This window comes from Ipomoea nil, unplaced genomic scaffold (genome assembly GCF_001879475.1).
Source record: "Ipomoea nil cultivar Tokyo-kokei standard unplaced genomic scaffold, Asagao_1.1 scaffold2845, whole genome shotgun sequence".
Taxonomy (NCBI): Eukaryota; Viridiplantae; Streptophyta; class Magnoliopsida; order Solanales; family Convolvulaceae; genus Ipomoea; species Ipomoea nil.
This window is the reverse complement of record NW_017619273.1, coordinates 5,192,701-5,211,488: the sequence shown is the minus strand read 5'-3', so window position 1 is coordinate 5,211,488 and position 18,788 is coordinate 5,192,701. Positions and strand designations below refer to the sequence as shown.

At 36.7% G+C, this 18,788-nt stretch overlaps 2 protein-coding genes and 1 long non-coding RNA gene across 3 annotated transcripts; all 3 read right to left on the bottom strand.

The window, feature by feature from the left end:
• Nucleotides 1-2,049: 2,049 nt before the first annotated feature.
• LOC109160143 lies at nt 2,050-4,163 on the bottom strand. Its single transcript, XR_002050692.1, has 2 exons — nt 3,996-4,163; nt 2,050-2,609 (listed from the first exon to the last, which is right to left on the bottom strand). It is a non-coding gene; the product is annotated as an uncharacterized LOC109160143 (long non-coding RNA).
• A 980-nt stretch (nt 4,164-5,143) lies between these two features.
• Nucleotides 5,144-9,548, bottom strand: LOC109160140 (TVP38/TMEM64 family membrane protein slr0305). Its single transcript, XM_019308322.1, has 7 exons — nt 8,943-9,548; nt 7,917-7,969; nt 7,397-7,489; nt 7,080-7,303; nt 6,886-6,952; nt 6,398-6,502; nt 5,144-5,383 (listed from the first exon to the last, which is right to left on the bottom strand). The coding sequence occupies exons 1-7, from the start codon at nt 9,340-9,342 to the stop codon at nt 5,360-5,362; spliced, it is 966 nt and encodes a 321-aa protein (XP_019163867.1). The 5' UTR covers nt 9,343-9,548; the 3' UTR covers nt 5,144-5,359.
• Nucleotides 9,549-12,364: 2,816 nt separating this feature from the next.
• Nucleotides 12,365-18,144, bottom strand: LOC109160142. The gene is made up of 4 exons (XM_019308326.1): nt 18,019-18,144; nt 17,849-17,902; nt 17,682-17,733; nt 12,365-12,835 (listed from the first exon to the last, which is right to left on the bottom strand). The coding sequence occupies exons 1-4, from the start codon at nt 18,099-18,101 to the stop codon at nt 12,614-12,616; spliced, it is 411 nt and encodes a 136-aa protein (XP_019163871.1). The 5' UTR covers nt 18,102-18,144; the 3' UTR covers nt 12,365-12,613.
• Between the last annotated feature and the right edge of the window lie 644 nt (nt 18,145-18,788).

Here is an 18,788-nt window from a genome sequence, read left to right as displayed (position 1 = left end):
ATATTTTAATGTTCAAGTTTGCATAGCAAAGTTGGTGATAATTACAAAAATGTCACCCCATTTTTTTTAAATATGATCTGATCCGTATGATTTTTCTAGATGTAAGGCTAAGATTGATTTTTTGTTTTCTTCAAAGGACTTGTTCTTATATGATCCAATACATACATACATACATACATAGCGCTGCGTTCAGGTGAGAACGTTACGTCCCCGAGAAAACTCAGAACACATGACAATCAGCCACGTGTCCAGATTTAACGGATGAGAAACACTTAGCAAGTAAAATGTAAAATTACTTGCACTTATAATACATTTTACTTGCACTTGTAATACATTTTACTTGCAATTTACGAAAATGCAACCACATTTTTTTTTTAAATCAGTATTTCTCATCCCTTAAATCTAGACTCAATTCTTTCTTGAATAGCCGTTCGCATGAGAGTGCGCCCTATATATATATATATATATATATATATATATATATATATAGACACACACAACAACGTGCGGCAAGAATATGGGCATAGTTCTTTGCATAAAGTGACGTATGTACTTGCTCTACTCTAGCAGTAATCTATAATAAACATAAGGGCATTCTCAATAATTGAGGATTTTTCTCCAAATTTTTGTGAGCCCCATCATTCACCTTATCATTTACTATCTCACTCAATCACAAAAATTCTTCTTCCCATTAATTTTAGTTTTTTAAACCCAACCCACGTGTGTACCATAATCTCTGACATGATTTTTCAACGGTCAAAGTACCTGCTAGGTCCTTGTACTGTAGCGTTTTGTTCATTTTAGTCCTTGTACCTTAATTTTGTTCAATTCAATCCCTGTACTTTAAAATTTAGAACAATTAAGGACAAAACTTAACACCGTTTATTTTTTTCGTTAAGTTTGCTCACGTGGCGTTTGATTTGCCATGTCAAATTTTGTGATATGGTATTGCCATGTCAACTTTTATGGTGTGGCATAAAACAATATTATTTTTGGATAAAATCTGACATGGCAAATCGAACGCCATGGGGGCAAACTTAACGGAAAAAATAAACGGTGTTAAATTTTGTCCTTAATTGTTCTAAATTTTAAAGTACAAGGATTGGATTGAACAAAATTAAGGTACAGGGACTAAAATGAACAAAATGATATAGTACAGGGACCTATCAGGTACTTTAACCTTTAATCTGCAGGAGAAAGAGTTTTTCAAAAGTTTGCAATCCCATTTGTTAAAAGCTAACTAAGAAAATTTTACTCTTTCTAAAACTTGATGATGATCCCTATTAGGGTTGTCCTAAAAGGAACTGGAATACTTTTATTTTTGAGTACATTATAATTTTTAATAAATTTAATACACCAATATAATTAAAATTATTTATGTATCAGTACCAATTTAACTACAAACTAATTACAAAAACTGCCACTGTTTATCTACTAAGTACAGGCTGTACAGCCATAGATCGAGTTCACCTTACAAGATGGACCCAAATCAAAATACATAATTTATATACTAATGTAAATTGTGAAAATTGAATATATAAATTGTGTATTTTAGATCCGAGTCCACTGAATAATTTGTCATTTGTCATCTACTAATATAATAAAAGCTAATAAAGTTATGTCTATAACAAAAATTTAAAAAAAAAATGTTGGTCTTAGCTCTAGTTGTTTGGGATTTTGATAGTTTTATCCAATTGAGTCCTTAGTTATTAGAATCAATGACTAAATCGAGAAAACTCACTATAGTCAAAAATTAAATCGAATAAAACCTTTATAATCGAAGACTAACTTGGATAAAACTGCTATAATCAATGACTAAATTGGACATCAATAGAAGTGGAATTATCAAACTATCTTACCAGAGAACTTAATGGGTAAAACCATCAAAGTCGATCAGTCGATGACCTAATTAAGCACAAAAAATAGTTTAGGACTAAAAAAAAAAAAAAAAAAAAAAAAAAAAAAAAAAAACAAAACTATAGTCGAAAGCTAAATTGGGTATTAACTCAATCTTAAACAATCACAGTTCTTGCATTTGGGAGAGAGAGAGAGAGAGAAACAACATATCATTTCAATGAACTCTCAAATATTTCTTGGTTTCAAAACCTGGCCCTTGTGTTATTAGCATCCTTCTCATTCCATAAAGCACAGGAGACCTTTGCTTATGTTACATAAATATGCAAGCTCAAAGTAACAATGGGTAACACATTTGTAGTTGTAACAATGACAAATGTGTTAATTATTAGAATGTGGGAAAGAATAATGATATAGTGATTTCTGGCTTACAATCTTTTAGTTTGAGAAGAATCAACACTTAAAGATGACAACCCATCAATATCCGGGCTTTTGAGCTGATCAAGTTGCTTCTTACCACGTCGAAGTAAGTACTCGATGTACATGAAATTCTTACGATCAACTTGCTTGGCATTGTGGCGGAACTCAGCTGACACGAGAGACTCCATTTTCCTTCTCTCAATGGGGGGTTTAGCGCGGGCTTCTCGCAAGAATCCCCTATACAGAGAAAGCACTTGTTTCTGCATCCCAGAGAGCCTTTGACCACTGGAGGCTCCCATATTAAGCTTTTTTCTCGAGACGGTGCTGAAATTTAACTACACCACAGAAAGGATAGAAATGTGAGAAGATTAACGAGAACATGCCAATCTCTTAAAATGAAAGAAATTCTAATACTGTATGCAACAGGAGCAAGTCTTGAGTGGGACTGTCTCATGTGAGACGTGTAATACTTTTTAGTTAAAATATAATATTTTTCTATGCACTCATAAAAAGATATTATACGTCTCACGGTGAGACAGTATCACGCAAGACTTATTCGAGCAGCAGAATGCAAAATAGGTGCAAGTTAAAATTAAATTACGAAGAGAGAACCCAGGGCTTGGCTCAAGTCAAGCAGCAAACAATCATTTAGTTTCTATATCTTCATATTCTCCATTTGGATCTTTGGCTTAGGGTTCGATACTTCGATGCAATCATCACATAAAATTAGCCAATTCAGCACATTGGGAAAGAAGTCAGATAATCTTTGAAAGAGTGGTTTATAATCTCTGCCTTCTACTTAAGTGGCCTACTCCCACTTGGAAGAAATATGAACTTAGTTCTCCACGTAATTGAATATGGTCAATTTCTCTTCAAACCACAAAGTGATATTGGCATATTGCTAATGCCAGCAATCTGCATTTCACTTTATTAACCAACACCAATGTAAGCATTTACAAACAATCCACAGAAAGATTCAAAACCGGCTTAATAAGAATACTCAATTGAAATTTGAAATCAATGGAAATGGTTTCAAACATTAGAAATGCATTAGTCAAATGCAGTGGAATGGGAGATGCTCTTAACAATCAAAAAGATGAATCTACAAGGGAAGAAGACAAAACATATTTAGCAAATTGTTTCAAATATTATATTCAACAGGAATGATGATTACAGATTAGCATAAACTGGTTTCAAGCCTTTCACTTAAAACTACACAGGGAAGAAGCATGAGCTGTTGAGCATAACTTGCTGCCAAGCCTAGGCCTTTTTAGCCTTTTTAAATACCTATTCTTCAAACTCACAATCAACAATGTTCATACTTCATAATATAACCACAAATCCATAAATCACATCACAAAATTACAATCAACAATGTTCATACTTCATAATACAAAACCATACAATAAAAGTTCATAAATACAAAATCCAAAAACAAAAGTTTAATAAACACAAAACACCACGTCCATAATACAATGTAACATACTAACATTGAATATTATAACAATAATACCAAACGTTTCATAGCAGCCGACAGCCAGCCGTAGGCCGGAACCCGCAGCCTGCAACAGCCGCCGAGCCGCCCGCTGTAGGCCCCAGGCCGCAGCAGCAGCCACCGCAGGGGAGCGACCTGCTAGTCTGCTACACTACCTAGTGCGGTAGTACCTACCTACCCTGTTTGGATGTCTAATCGGACTACCATGGAAGCTGGGAAGACATACCTCGACTCACTGCCGGTCGCCGCCCGTCTCCCGCCGCCCGTCTCCCGTCGCCCGTCGCCTGTTGCCGTCCGTCGCCACTCGCCAGTCGAAGTAGTCTCGGACAAGATCGCAACCGCAGGATTTAATATTTTACAAATTATTAAAATTGGGGATTTTGAGGTTAGGGGTGGGTAATTGGTATATATATTTGGGTTATATGGTAAATATAAAAAATTTCCCTCCCTCTACAGCTTCCGAAGTACCCTTAGAGGTACTACTTTCACGGATTTACCTAAATATCAGTTAATGACCTACTATCAGAATTCGATCATCTTTCGACGAAATTTCAGGCAAAAAAAATAACCGGAGACCGTTCAAGGAAGTCAAGGTCGCCGGAAGAAAGTTATTTTCCTATATGAAAGGAATGTTGAAAGGTTACCTGAGTTCATAGGCATAGTTGCGTGTACTTCATTTCATTAAGATTTTGTTTGTGTTTCGTGTACCAAACCCTAGGTAGAAGATCTCGTATGAAAGAATTCACTTTGAATTCGTTCTTTTTCATGGTTCAAAGTTTATATGAATTAGACCAAGAGATTGACATCAACAAAGCAAGACCCCATTGAGTTTAGCCTAGAGCAGATCGAGGTCTCCTGAAGCTGAGAACCTCTTGCCGAAGATCCTTCTCTTTCTCTGTCACTAGCCTATAACCAATCTTTCTTTGCTTGCTTAAAATGTCTTCCCTTGTCGAAGATCTCTCTTTCTTTTTCACTAGGCTATAATCAATCTTTCTTTGTTTGCCTAGATTGTCTTCTTTTATATAAGATAGTTATCATCTTGTCCAAATCAAATACATTTTTAATATATTAAAAATAATGTACTTTATATTCACAAATAATGTACCTTCAATTAGTAAATAATATACACTTTCCCTTATAAGTGAGGGATACTTTATTCCATATTATTACATTTTACCATATAAATATTACATTTTCATCATAACTCGACCAGTCTCACGAACAATGATTCGTGATAAAGTCTCACACAAATTTTTGTCGTCTATTTAATATTTCCCCAAAGCCATGGCAGGCATGATTTGCTGCAAGCATGTTCAAAAATAATTGGAAGTAAAATAATTTGTATTACCAAACTGCAAACACAACCAAGACTGTCAAGAGGTAAAACTATTGGAGTAGAATGGTATATATTTGCTGTTCTTCAATAGAATTAATATGCAGTTAGAATAATTAGAAAGAAAGAAAAGAAAATTGTTCCTATTTGATTTCATCAACTATCATATTTCCATTTACAGGTGGGATCAAATGTACCATCTTACAATTGAAGGTGTTGTACTTTCAATGAAATCATGCACTTCTTGATTCCGATCTCTACTCGATATCTTTTACAGCATCCTGCATCGTGGATAACAAACAGGTTAAGGGGCCGAGAGACGAGCATTTTGTTTGTAAAAGAAACTCATTTTTACTCATTCCATCTCGTTTTCTCCTAACTTTCAAATGCGTCCTATTTTTGTCGAATCAATTCTATTTCTTCCCATTTCAGTCAAAAACCCAGAAGAGTAAGAGTAAACACCAGAAAGCAACACCTTGTGAAGAAGATGAAAAGGTACAAAAGTTCATGAATATAAGGTGACCTCTAGAATAAACATAAAGTTCTGTTTTTCCCAACAAGCTAGGAAGAATAATACAAGAACTTTGGATGGAGGCCAAAAGGTGGACTACCTCTGGGAAGCACTCAACTAGGCTATATTGCACATGAGCCAAACCACCACCTAGGCTATATTGCACATGAGCCAAACCACCACCTCCCCGCCACCAATACCACGGGTAGACAACCAAGTGAACACAAAGTTGACCGAACCAGGCTCTAATACCATGTTATAATTTAAGATTGGGCCAAGGTTACTCAACTAGGCTATAATGGGCAAATTATATCATGAACCGGGGTCTACCTTGCAATGTGGACCTTGGTCAAAAAATAACATTCAGATTCTATACATGCAGTTGACACATTCTATACCTGTAAACAAATTGAAGACACATCACATGGTACACACATAACATGATAACTGCAGACACATAAATTGTTCTTATGTGTCTGCAGTTAACATATTTTATACCTGCAGTTAACAATTTATTCAATTTGTTTAGAGGTACAGAACCGTAGACACATAATTTTTGAACCAAAGTTCACAATGCTATATAAACCTTGGTCCATAGTGTAACAATTGGCAATAACTATTGATGGATTAGACTAGCTAATTGATTGGATTCAATCTTTTAGTGTGGTTTGGTCCAACCTTAGATTATAACAGTGGTAAGTATATCCATATTAGGAAGTATAGAAAATATAGCAGGACTGAGGGAGTATAACAAATCAGAGAACAATAGCGACAAGCAAATTACCTTAGCAAGCCGCGTTACATAAGTAGCAGCTATGGCCGTAACTAATAGACCTATTCCCAGTGTCACTAGACTGTTCCCTCCAAGACCAATGCTTGATTCATCTTGCTGGAAAAGCCGGGAAATATAAAAATAATAATAATAAATAAATAAAATAAAAAATAAAAACAAATTTCATCTTTAAAGAAAGATTCTTGAGGAAGAAAGCTTAAACAGGTAACAATGCTTAAAATATAGTACTCTTCTTCTTTTCTCGTTTTCCCTTTCATATTTTACATAATTCATATCCTGATTGATATCACAAAACACGACAGATTTTGCAAAAAATGAGGTTGTTTGTGTCCTCAGTACTAGATGAAGACTACCTATACTATCATCAAAGTATATCGCTACCAACCAATCTTTAATTTTTATCCTTAAAAAATATTAATAATAATCAACCATAAACAAATACCGATAACAATAAGAACTGAATAGAAAGAAATACTTACAATAATTGCTCGACCAAATGCACCCGCACTCACATAAGCCCAAGTTCCAGGAAGCATACCTAGCCAACTGCAAATAAGAAAGAAAGGGTAAGACGGGTAAAAGGATCATTAATCTTTTCGCAATTCTGAAAACAGAAAGTTTTTCAATGATTTTTCTGCATATTATGGGGCACGATAATCCAAAGGACACTGACCTTCCCAAAACATAAGGCACAAACTTGACAGAAGTGAGTCCATACAGATAATTTCCAAGAGAAAACGGGAGCAAAGGACTCAAACGGAGAAGGGTCACAACTTTAAAACCATTTTCTCCAATTGCTTTGTCAATTGCAAGAAATTTCTTGTTCCCTTCAACCAGTTTTAGAATTCGATCACGAGCAAAATATCTAGCAATGAGAAACGCAACACTTGCAGCCACCTGAAAGGAGTAAATTAAAGAACATAGTTTTTTTTAAGTATCGCCAAATCCTCTTAATAGCTTTGTAGAAGCAAAATATATATACTAGCTTACTGTTCCACTGATAGAGACAATGATGGTTCCAATGACAGAGCCAAACAGAAGACCAGCAGACATGGTCAGCGGAATGGCGGGTATTGCAAGGACCTAGGAAAAAAAAAAACAAATACTAGTGAAAATTTGCCTCACATGGATGACGAATACCTTAAAAAGTTAACAATGAAATAACATCTTTTTTTTTTTGTCAGACCACGAGATGTCCTGAGCAGACCCTAACTGTAGGAGGCACCTTTAAGCCCATACCATACTCAGACTAATCCCCGTTTGCACCGGGCCAGCACAATTAAGAGGCAAAGTGCTGACCAGATTGGTTTTTCCATACGAGAGGGCCCGACCTCTCTTAAGGGACAAGAGTGCACGGCCACTCACGCCAACCAAGCTGGTTAAATAACATCTTTTTTATAATTACTGAAATTGGATTATGGTTTAAAAACAACTTACTATTAGTTAATGTTCAGACAGTTAAAGTAAACAGATGCATTAGTATATATTTCACACATTGTAAGAATATTACCTCTAATCCAGCATAAACTGCAACAAAAAGTGCATATCCTGCTGGACCATAATCTGTCACATAAAAAGCCTCAGATACACTCGCAGGAAAGAAAAGTTCGTAAAATTCAATAACTCTATTCAATTTTTAATTTCTTTCAGAAAGAATTGTAGTAAATAAATTTTGGTAGGAGATCAAAAACCCAAATCTATAAAAAAAAAAAAAAAAAAAAAAAAAAAAAAAAAAAAAAAAAAAATCACTCCTGCCATGCTTCTCTGCAATAGTAGTCTGCATAAAGCTGGGAAACTAATAATTCGACCTCCAAAGTGAAGCAAAGACCCCGAGCAGTTATCTAAAGCAGTATACAATGATACAGCAAGGCATCGTAGAAGGTCTTAGGTTAATTAGTTGGGACTTCTTGGGGCAGACTATATACACTATCAAGAGCCATTAATGCCTGTTCTTTGTTCTTCATTCTATCTTTCTTCATCAAGCTAACATCAAAGTAAACTTCATAGGAAACTCAAAATTAAACCTAAAATTATTGGCACACTGCATTGAAAAAATGAATGATTCGTGCTCACCTAAGAAGCGCAATTATTTTCTCTATCTGTAGCCTCAAATTAGTTTCTCATCACAATCAAAAACTTAACCTTAGATGATCTTATCAAACAATTGGCATCTATGTAAGGTTATAGTAAGGTTCCCTTATTCTATATACATAAAACATTTATGTCCAACCAAAATGTAAACTTTTCATATCAGCCATGACCCTCGATTAGTTTAAGCTTTTTGCAAGATCTTCCCACTATGACATAACATTTAGGTTCTATTCAAAACCCAAATCTTTGCTGCAATTCTGCCCAGAACATAATTCCTCAAAGCAATTCTTTCTAGACCATCCCCCTACACACACACACACACACACATTGAACTGGCAGCAATTAGCAAGATCTTTTCCACACCAACTAAATTCATTATGCATAGCCAAACACACACAAATTTGAAATGGAAATGAAAAAGGAATTTGAATTCATCCAACTATACCATCAATGATGCTTGAAAACTGTGTCAAGAAAGCATTGATCTGGTCCTTGTAGAGGTAACCTACAACCCCAAATCCACCAACTGCACCTACAATCAAAAGACCAGCCAAAAGGGTACCTTTAACCGCAGCATCCCCATCCCCTTCCCCACCACCACTCTCAGTACTATCATTCTCCTCTTTGGGACCCAAATTCAAGAGCTTACTGAAGCTCTGGGGAGCACCAGAGGGAGTCTTGGAAAGGGTCTGCTGTTTCTTGGTTTGTTTGAGGGAAGAGCGTGGCTTCAAGAAGTGGAACCTCTTGGGTCTGAAGCTATATAGAAACGAAGAGCAAGAAGGGGAAGAAGACGAGGAAAGGGCAAAGCATAGTGATAATGGTCGGGTCGAGGAAACGGTGGGCATTTCAAGTGGTCGAAGAGGACAAAGAAAGCTTCTTTTTCCTCTGCTTTTCTAGTTGTGTTTTTGAGCTCATTCAAGAACGTTTTAGGAATTAGGAGAGGGCAGATGCCAGGAAAAATTTCGAACAAACAGAATATACTCCCATTCTTCTAGCTATCGCTGTTTGAATTTGTGTTTTGCGAATTGATTTTTGTGGAAATTTTTGTGACGTTGAAATACAAGATCGAGTTCTAGAGGTATCAGGATGGATAAAATTGTGTTCGTTGTTGAGGCACGTGTAGTTTTTTCTTTTCTTTTTAAATTATTTTTCCTTTCTTAAATTTTTCACCCCACCAAAAAAACAATAATAATGGTAATGCCGTAAGCCCGTAATGGTGTGTGGCTGCCTCCTGCCTGGGGATCTTGCTTCAAGGTAGACATCCCGTCTAAGTCTTACGACATTTATTAGATTTATTTTGAATTAAATTTTTATAACAATAAATTTAATATTAGTATATAAAATTTATATAATTATTAAAGATAAGACAATTAAATTTAAAAATACTAAGAGCATCCACAATGGTTGGGGAGAATTGGGGAATAATGTAAGAGTGATTAGGAAAGAGAAGACAGGAGGGGAGAAAAAAGAAAGAAAAAAAAAACAAAACTAAAATTTTAAAAAAAAATAAAATAAAAAAAGGACGTGTCCGTCAGCGCGCCTGACGAGTCACACGAGCGCGTGCCGTGTTGCCACTTGCTTCTTCTTTTTCTTTTTTTTTTTTTTTTGTATTTTTGACATTCACCCCACATTTGTAGTAATATTATTTCTCAAATAACCTACACCCACATCAGCTATTATTTTGGGTGGGGAGAATTAATTATGAAATAACTCCAAATAAACCACAAGTGTGGATGCTCCAAAGAAAATAATCAAAAAAAAAATAATTGATTAGACTCATGAATAGTAAACATAACAGATAAAATAGAAAATCATATTTAAACTAAGTGGTGTCAAAAATATTAAATTTAATATTATTCCTAATAATATAGAAATATTAATATAAGTTACATTCATATTGAAAAATTATTTGAAAAAAAATTAGGTTTTTTTTTTTCAATTCTCATTTCCACTCTCACTTTTGATTTGCATTTTCAATTCTTACGAAACAAAGAGTTATTAAATTTTTTATTATTATATTTTGAAAATTAAAATTTTAAAATATGTTGACCCCTATTATATTTATTTTAGTGAAGTCAAATTTAAGATTTCTCAAAGTATACATATGTATAGGTAATAAACAATAAAATTTGAGTGGATTAATTGACCCACTCAAATGAACATAGCTCCGCCATTGGGTATAGCATTGTTTTTTTTTTTTTTAAAGAGAACAATTTATAAGTTGTAGTTGTAAAGGTTTTAACTAAGAGCATCCCCATCCGTGAATAAAGTGGAGTTATTGGAACAATAATTGATGATGTGGTGGAAAGAGAAAATTGGGAAGCTTTTGCAAGAGGTGGTTTTTGGAACAATATTTATGTAGATTTATTAGGTCTCGGTGTGCGCGTTTCGCGCACAGTAAAGGGCCACACGGGTACATGCACTGTACGCGCCTGACAGTGATTTTAATATTATGTTTTAAAATAAATCAGTTTTTGTTTTGTTTTTTTTTTTTTCCTCCCCCTCCCCCATCATCTTTCATAATCACTTACAAAAACTCCTCAAAAAGTGCAAAATATCCCATATGGATGCTCTAAGTAATATCTCCAAGAGTACCACCACTTCATTCTATAAGCGATTTAGGATTCGCTATAGAGAGAGATTGCAATGCAGGCTAATCCATATTTATTATGAAGCTAACTGTGCGTTGACTGAATGTCTTTGTTTGGTCAAGATTAATTTACATTAATTTTCAAAATCTCTCAGCGGTGTTCAACCTCCATTTATCATAAAATTTGTAAGAATTGTGTGGTCTCATTTTATGTACGTAGTTTTTTTATTGTTTTTGTTGTCGTTCCCTATGATCATATGAGAACAATGTTCCCATAGCAGATAAATTATCTATGTATTATCTTTGAAAGTTGGTTTTCCTAACCATCGTAATTTTCATGTAACTTTCCCTCAGAGTATAGATATATATGTATGCATAAACATCAATTCTTGGAGACGGCTTAAAGATGAAGGTCTAAAAAAATATAAGACGGGTCTAAGAGCATTCCCTTTTGTAGTCCTATCGAGTGGTTAACTAGGTTAACGCCTCAAGCCTTAGGTCCTCTTGAATACGATTGGTTGACCTTACTCGTCCCTTACTCGTCCCTTAACTCCTCGAAAGGTAGGTCCTTCCTAACTTTGACCTTTGCGACCCTTCGGTTACGAATGGTTGACTTTACCATTCGGTCTTGCAATACTTCGAAAGGTAGACCATTCCACCTCTTGGTCTTTGCAACATTTCGATCTTGATAATCTTCCATTCTTCGAATCTTCAGTCTTCGGTCTTCTTGAACTAGAGATAACTACTCGTGTTATTCGTCTTCTCGAGCTATTCAAAAGATAACCACTCGGGTTGATCTTCAACTCGTTGCCTTCTTCTCAGTCGAGAGTTAACCACTCGGGTTACTCTTTGAATCATTGTTGTGATTGTCCTCTCGAGCCTCCATTCGGATGTAAACATAAGTTACTACTCGAGATACCATTCGGTTTATTTCGAATGTTTGAGTAGAAATATCCTAAGTCTAGAAAATAAAATAATTGGGAGTCTAAATTCCTATTATTTAGTATCATCAAAATCTAATACGGAGTACAAATTTCCCATTCGGAAATCCTTCATTAGCAATTTCCAACTCCTTAAAAAATGCTATTTTTTCATAACATCACAAATGCCCTTTTATGTATCCACTAAAATCTATTTCACAAACATATTTTGGATCTTATTGATATTCGCAATTCTAGCAATCCCAACAGTCTACCAAGTCTTCCAGCTACAAAACCCAGTATGCTATATATATGTAAAACAACCCTAAATGCAGCTATAGACCTACACATATCTTATGATGTCCTATATTGCCTGAACTAGCATGAAGTTTAACATGTTAACACCAAGAGTCCAAGATTCATTCACAAGGATATCGTCTTTGGTTAAAAAACATGTGTCTAACTGATAATAGTCACAGACATATACCCAACAAAAGAAAAATAGTAAGAGGATATCCAAGCAGCTAGGACAAAACAGCCCAGAACAGGTGAAATTGTAGCCTCCTTCATCAGCCTGTCATGGTTAAGACTGGACACAATTGGCCGTCAAGGATTGCAAGACGGTGTCTTGTGACTTTCTCCGTGAAGGTTGGAGGTAGTTAACTCCCATCTGAAATTTTTCTTGAACTTCATCATATTCAACTCCAGTTTCTTCACAGAGGATGCAATTTTGTGGAGTTGATCATTGATACTGGTTTGCAGCACTTCAGGTGAAAGCGAGTTGGGAGATTCAAGAACTTTGACAGCAGTGTTGGCGGCAGAATCAATCTATAAAAGCATATTTATACAAGGAACATGAGCCAAATGTTTCCTTGGTAATAACAATCATAATAAGTGTCAATGACAACTAAGGAAACACAGAGGGTCACCCCAGCCGATATGGCAAAAGATCCACACTTGTGAGTTGTAACCACAAGGTCACGAGTTCAAATCCTTGCCCCCTTGGTTTGAGCCAATCAGCTATGGGTAACCTGGACTGGTTTACCTCTTTGTGGTCTTTTGCCGAATAGGCCCACAAGGTGAAGTTTACCCACACCCAAAAGGGTTGTGGGGTTCCTCCTTAAACAAAAAACTAAGGAAACACAGATATAGCTAGAAACTGAAAATTCATTGTTACAATTGCTAAAGGTGATTGCAGTTTTAAAGGATACTAACCAATATAATTAATCGTGACTTGTGAAATGGAAACTGGAAAGCCACAAAAATGTTCAGAAACCTAGGCATACAACCCCGCAAGGAATCAAGGATATCAAGCCTAACACTACAGCTTGATTCAGGTCAGGCAGATGCTATCACAAAAATCACAGAACAGTAAAGCAATTTGAAAATAGAAATGCAAACTCCAGTCACCAATAGGATTCATTATCGCCAATTGAAGCTTCCTTTTTTAAAAATCCAAGTGAATTCCATATAATAGAATCAAGTCCTAAAATGTTTTTAAAAATCCAAGTGAATTCCACTGCAGAAAAGTCAAAGCTTCATTAAAAGTGCAAGGTTTGAGCCACTAGCAATTCATAAAGGCCTTATGGTCCTTGGAAGCAATAGTTCTTTTATCAATTTCCATACTGAGAAATATATTCTTAGCCACGAGAACTCATAATAAGATGAAGGCAACTTTGCTGGAAGTGAAATAGAGTTACCAGCCAATTCATAGAAGCCCCCATAATCCCCTTGTTACAACCATAGTGTTGTTACAATTATTATTATTATTATTATTATTATTATTATTGTAGTGGGATATGGGATAGCCACTTTCTTAGGTAGTTACAACCACTTAGGTAGTGGGTAGTGGGTAGTTTTATATTACTATGTATAAATAGCTACATATGTAATTGAAGAAGGGGACTTTGGAAATTCAGAAACTTTTTGGCTTTCTATTAAGGAAAGATTGGGGAGACGAAGCACTCCAGAAACGCTTCATTTGTATTCTTAAGTTCCTAGGCCTGTGACGCGATCCTAATATCCCGGTGCCTATAACATTTGGTATCAGAGCCAACGTCATGGGCGATCAGACACTGGGAGATGCCATTCAGAACCTCCGGACCACAGTCGAGGCTATGAGGGTTGATCAGGAGGCTATGAAGGCTGATCAGGACGAACTCCGAGCTATGTTCCGGCAGTTCTTGGCCGGAAAAGAGGCTGCTTCCAGCAGCCACAACGCGCCCTCTCCTCCTCCCGCGGAGGACACCACCTCCGCCACCCTGCCCTGCTGCCACCACCACTGCCCCCAAATTTACCAGGCTGGAGTTTCCCCGTTTCGACGGGCGAGAGGACCCCTCCGGCTGGCTTCACCAGTGTGAGCAGTTTTTCCGGGTACAGGGCACCCCAGCCCGCGATTTTGTCAGCCTGGCGGCCTTCCACCTGATCGGGGTGGCGCAACTTTGGTATTTCCGGCTAGAGATGGAAGAGCTGAAACTTACTTGGCTTCAGTTCAAACAACGTTGCTACCTGCGCTTCGGCCCTGGCCTCCGGGGTAATGCGTTGGGTTGTCTCGCCAAACTGAACCAAGGAGGCGGCACTGTCGAAGACTACTCTGATGACTTCCAGACGGCGCTGCTTCGTACATCTTCGATTTGCCATGACCAAGTCGTTGACCTCTACACCGCGGGATTGGACGACTGGCTACGCATCGATGTTGAAAACCAGCGTCCACCGAACCTGGATGTCGCCATCAACCTCGCCAGATCTTACTCTCGCCGCCAGCTCTCCGTACCCGACCACCGTCCGCGACCGTGTCCGGCGTTCTCTTCCTTCGCCGGTGATACTTCGTTGCGTCCTGGGCAGTCCACTCCGGCGCGGCCTGGGCAGTCGGCACCGGCGACCTCTGCGAACAGCTTCCACGTCGCGAACCCTAGGCCGGCTCCGTCGTCGCCCTCTTCCGCCGGCGGTTCACGCGAGTCCTCTCCCTTTCCCACCGAACGGCGTCTCTCGCGATCTGAGTACCAACATCGACGCTCCAAGGGTCTCTGTTTTACTTGTGATGAGCGCTGGACTCCCGGCCATAATTGTGCATGTTATAGGCACCGGGATATTAGGATCGCGTCACAGGCCTAGGAACTTAAGAATACAAATGAAGCGTTTCTGGAGTGCTTCGTCTCCCCAATCTTTCCTTAATAGAAAGCCAAAAAGTTTCTGAATTTCCAAAGTCCCCTTCTTCAATTACATATGTAGCTATTTATACATAGTAATATAAAACTACCCACTACCCACTACCTAAGTGGTTGTAACTACCTAAGAAAGTGGCTATCCCATATCCCACTACAATAATAATAATAATAATAATTGTAACAACACTATGGTTGTGCAAGGTTTGAGCCACTAGCAATTCATAAAGGCCTTATGGTCCTTGGAAGCAATAGTTCTTTTATCAATTTCCATACTGAGAAATATATTCTTAGCCACGAGAACCCATAATAAGATGAAGGCAACTTTGCTGGAAGTGAAATAGAGTTACCAGCCAATTCATAGAAGCCCCCATAATCCCCTCCTCTCCAACACACAGAAACATGAAAAGGTAGTTGGTGGTATGTAAGGGCAGCAGCATATAACTGTGTGAATAAAGGCCAGAAGGACATTAAATTTGGACATTTGTAGAGCTAATTCTGGTTATACTGCCTAGTGACTATAGTGGTATTCCATAATTGGCACCTAACTATCAATTTGGAAAATTACCATCCTACATCTACAGGAAAGTTGAAAAAATTTATCTCCCTGGATGTATAATGATCACATGCTGATCACACGCCATTAAGTAAGGTGTAATTGGGTTTTTTCCATAAAATTTTCATAAACAGCCCATTATGGAGCTTCTTTTTTTTTTTTTTTTTTTTAAAGATCCAGGTGATCATTCAGAACATAGATCCAAAATTTTAGTTTCATTTAGTACAAGTTTGTATTTTCTTTGATCAAAACAACTAGGAAGGTCTTTTTTTTCTATACCTCTGGTGAGTTTTTGGTTCTTGATTTCCAGTGGGGTTTTTACTTGGAATCCTTTGTTTTTTCACAACTTTTCTTTAACTACACATACTGGTACATTTACTTCTTGCCGTTCTTGGTCCTTTTTACTGCTTCAGCTGCAAATTCCATTTGAGAAACATGTGGTATTGGGTTTTAAAGGGAAAGTTCCTTGCTAAACTTGTTTTTTCAAGCACCATAATCATTAAAAATACCCTAGATTTAGAAAGAAAGTGGATGGAAGAATTAAAGAGGCAAAGTTTTCCTTTCAGAATCCATTTTGGGTCAAAGTTATAAAAGTGTTCCTGAAAAACTTCCACAGGTGGATGAGCCCACTTATTCCAGTTCACCTATTTACAAGCATTTTGCTGGGCCTTTGTTCTGAACTCAGATGAATAAACACAAGAAAGAATCAAGCATTGTTTGACATGCAGACATTCCAAACAAATTTAAGCAACCTTTGTGCAAGAAAAGCAAGCAAGTTCAAATTTATGTCCCAAAGTTGTCAAGAGCCACCACTTCAGTTCTTTAAAATTGGATCATAATCTCCTGTCTATTTCCTAACAGTTTGATCTGAAACTATGTTTTCAAAGTAGATTAAGTTCTACAGAAAAGACCTGCCAAATTGCAAGCCACTCATGAAGGCTGATGAGGTCATAAGGAGATTGAGGAATATGCCTTTTGTTTTTGTTCATGTAACATGGCAAGTAAGCAACCTTCCTCAATGCATTGCCTACTCACTACATCGTTACTCTTAAGATCAATTGCTTTAATTTTTTGTTTTTGTATTTTTAAAACCATTATTCCGATTATAGGGTCATACATAACCAAACATCAATATTAGTAATCATTCCAATTCCACCCTACTACCAAACATGCAAAATACATCCACCAATACTCATTCCAATTACCAAGTATTTGATTCCGATTCCCATGTTCGAACCAAACACACCCTTAGTTGGTCAAAGAGTTTAGGAATATTGAAGATACTGAAGCTTTTCACCAACACTAGTCTTCTTCTCCTCCCATTCCTCACTCCTTTTTCTCTCTTTTCTTCCTGTTCTTCCTTCTCTATAGACTACCTCTTTTTCCCCTACTTGTACTACATTAGGAGAAAGCATGAGACAAAAGGAATTAGAAGCAACATCAAATGACAGATAGAGGGTATGGTCTTTTAAAAGACGCTGCCAGGCTAGGCTTTCGCAAAAGCCAAATGAATTGAATTTAATGACTGCTGAAAATATAGGGAAATTGCATGAGTGAAGAATGTTTGGGGTTCTATGTGGGAGGTAGGTTTAATTCAAATACTCTACGGTAAGCATATTACTCAAAACTAATATAGAGAAGTAATATGAGTTCATAAAATCAGTTCATGTGAGGGCGAAGGTAGTAAAAGGAATTAACACCAAATACAGAACCCCGAGCCCTCAAATTTGCACAAAATGCTCAGGAACCCTTCCTATACTGACTTATTACTCACACATTTGTTATTAGAATAGCTTTCCACAATTAAAATGAACATGGAGATCAAACATAATCACAAATCAGTGTATATGAACCTAAAATCCACATCAACATAGGAATATATAATAAATAATAAAATAAACTAGAGGGGAAAATAACCATTTTTCTGAATAATTAGACAAAGAAAGCTATGTACCGTTTGTGAAGCCGTCTTCAACAAAGCTTTTGCTAAAGGCAAAACGCAGAACCTTAAACAAAGCAAACAATGTTTAAGAGAAACGAAAAATCTAGGAACATTTTCAGAAAAAAATTCAGTCAAGAGAATAAAAATCCAATTCAATTTAAAATGATTAAGTAAATTACATTCCACGGCTACCCTCTAAGGCCTGTTCTGATGGATCTTTCCACTCATCAAACCTGAAAACCGCAAAGAATTATGTATTCAAACAAAGATAAATGTTAACTGGTACACACATAAAGATAGATATATAAACAGGGGGGGAGAAGGAAGTGGGGCGGGTTAGAAAGCTTACACCCAACCATAGCGGCGGTCGAAAATGAGAGCTTTAGAGGGCCGTTTGGAGTTGGGATAGTTCACTTTCAAGCTTGAGTCCATTGCATTTTCTGTACAGGGGACTGCGGGGACGTTCAATTTCAATCTTATTTCAAGACTATTGTTTGTTAGTAAAATGGTAATTTAGGCCAGGTAAATTATCAATAGCATTCCTAAATTATTAGTCTCTTAATTTTTTAAATGTGATATATATTGTTTCTCATCTAAAATTTTAGTAGTATAAATATGGATATTCGTCATTTTTTATATTTGAAGACAATTACGCTTTTTCCTCCATATTTCTTTATTTATTTGTTCTTTTGCTACCGACAACAATATTCATCTTTCTTCTTATTAGGGGAGGGACAATATATGTGACGTTTTGAAAATTAAGGAACAACATTTCTTTAAGCTTTCGTTTTGTTTAAATCTATCCTATTAATATACATTATTCCAAAGGCTGAACCCCAACCCTAATCCTATTAATATACATGTATATCTCATCTGCATGCAGAGTTATCATCCCATGCAGTCTTCTCCGAGCACACCTGCCATTCATTGCTGCAGCCACATATCACCAAATCTTTTCCCACCGCCACCATTAACATGCTACTAAGCCAAACTAATGCCAACTTCAAATCTACAAAAAAAAAAAAAAAAAAAAAAAAAAAAAATCCTAGCGAATATATATAGCCTTCTCATAAAATTTATCCTCCAACTATCTTCACTGATGTGTGATAATAGTTGGTG

Excerpts from the sequence above, each read along its gene's own strand:
- LOC109160140 (XM_019308322.1), bottom strand. The coding sequence starts at position 9,342 with ATGCCCACCGTTTCCTCGACCCGACCATTATCACTATGCTTTGCCCTT. Across the intron at positions 7,970-8,942 it reads GTTTTCAAGCATCATTGATG|ATTATGGTCCAGCAGGATAT; the intron begins GTATAGTTGGAT and ends TTTATGTGACAG. Across the intron at positions 7,490-7,916 it reads CAGTTTATGCTGGATTAGAG|GTCCTTGCAATACCCGCCAT; the intron begins GTAATATTCTTA and ends TTTTTTTCCTAG.
- LOC109160142 (XM_019308326.1), bottom strand. The coding sequence starts at position 18,101 with ATGGACTCAAGCTTGAAAGTGAACTATCCCAACTCCAAACGGCCCTCT. Across the intron at positions 17,903-18,018 it reads GACCGCCGCTATGGTTGGGT|GTTTGATGAGTGGAAAGATC; the intron begins GTAAGCTTTCTA and ends TGCGGTTTTCAG. Across the intron at positions 12,836-17,681 it reads TGAAGACGGCTTCACAAACG|ATTGATTCTGCCGCCAACAC; the intron begins GTACATAGCTTT and ends ATGCTTTTATAG.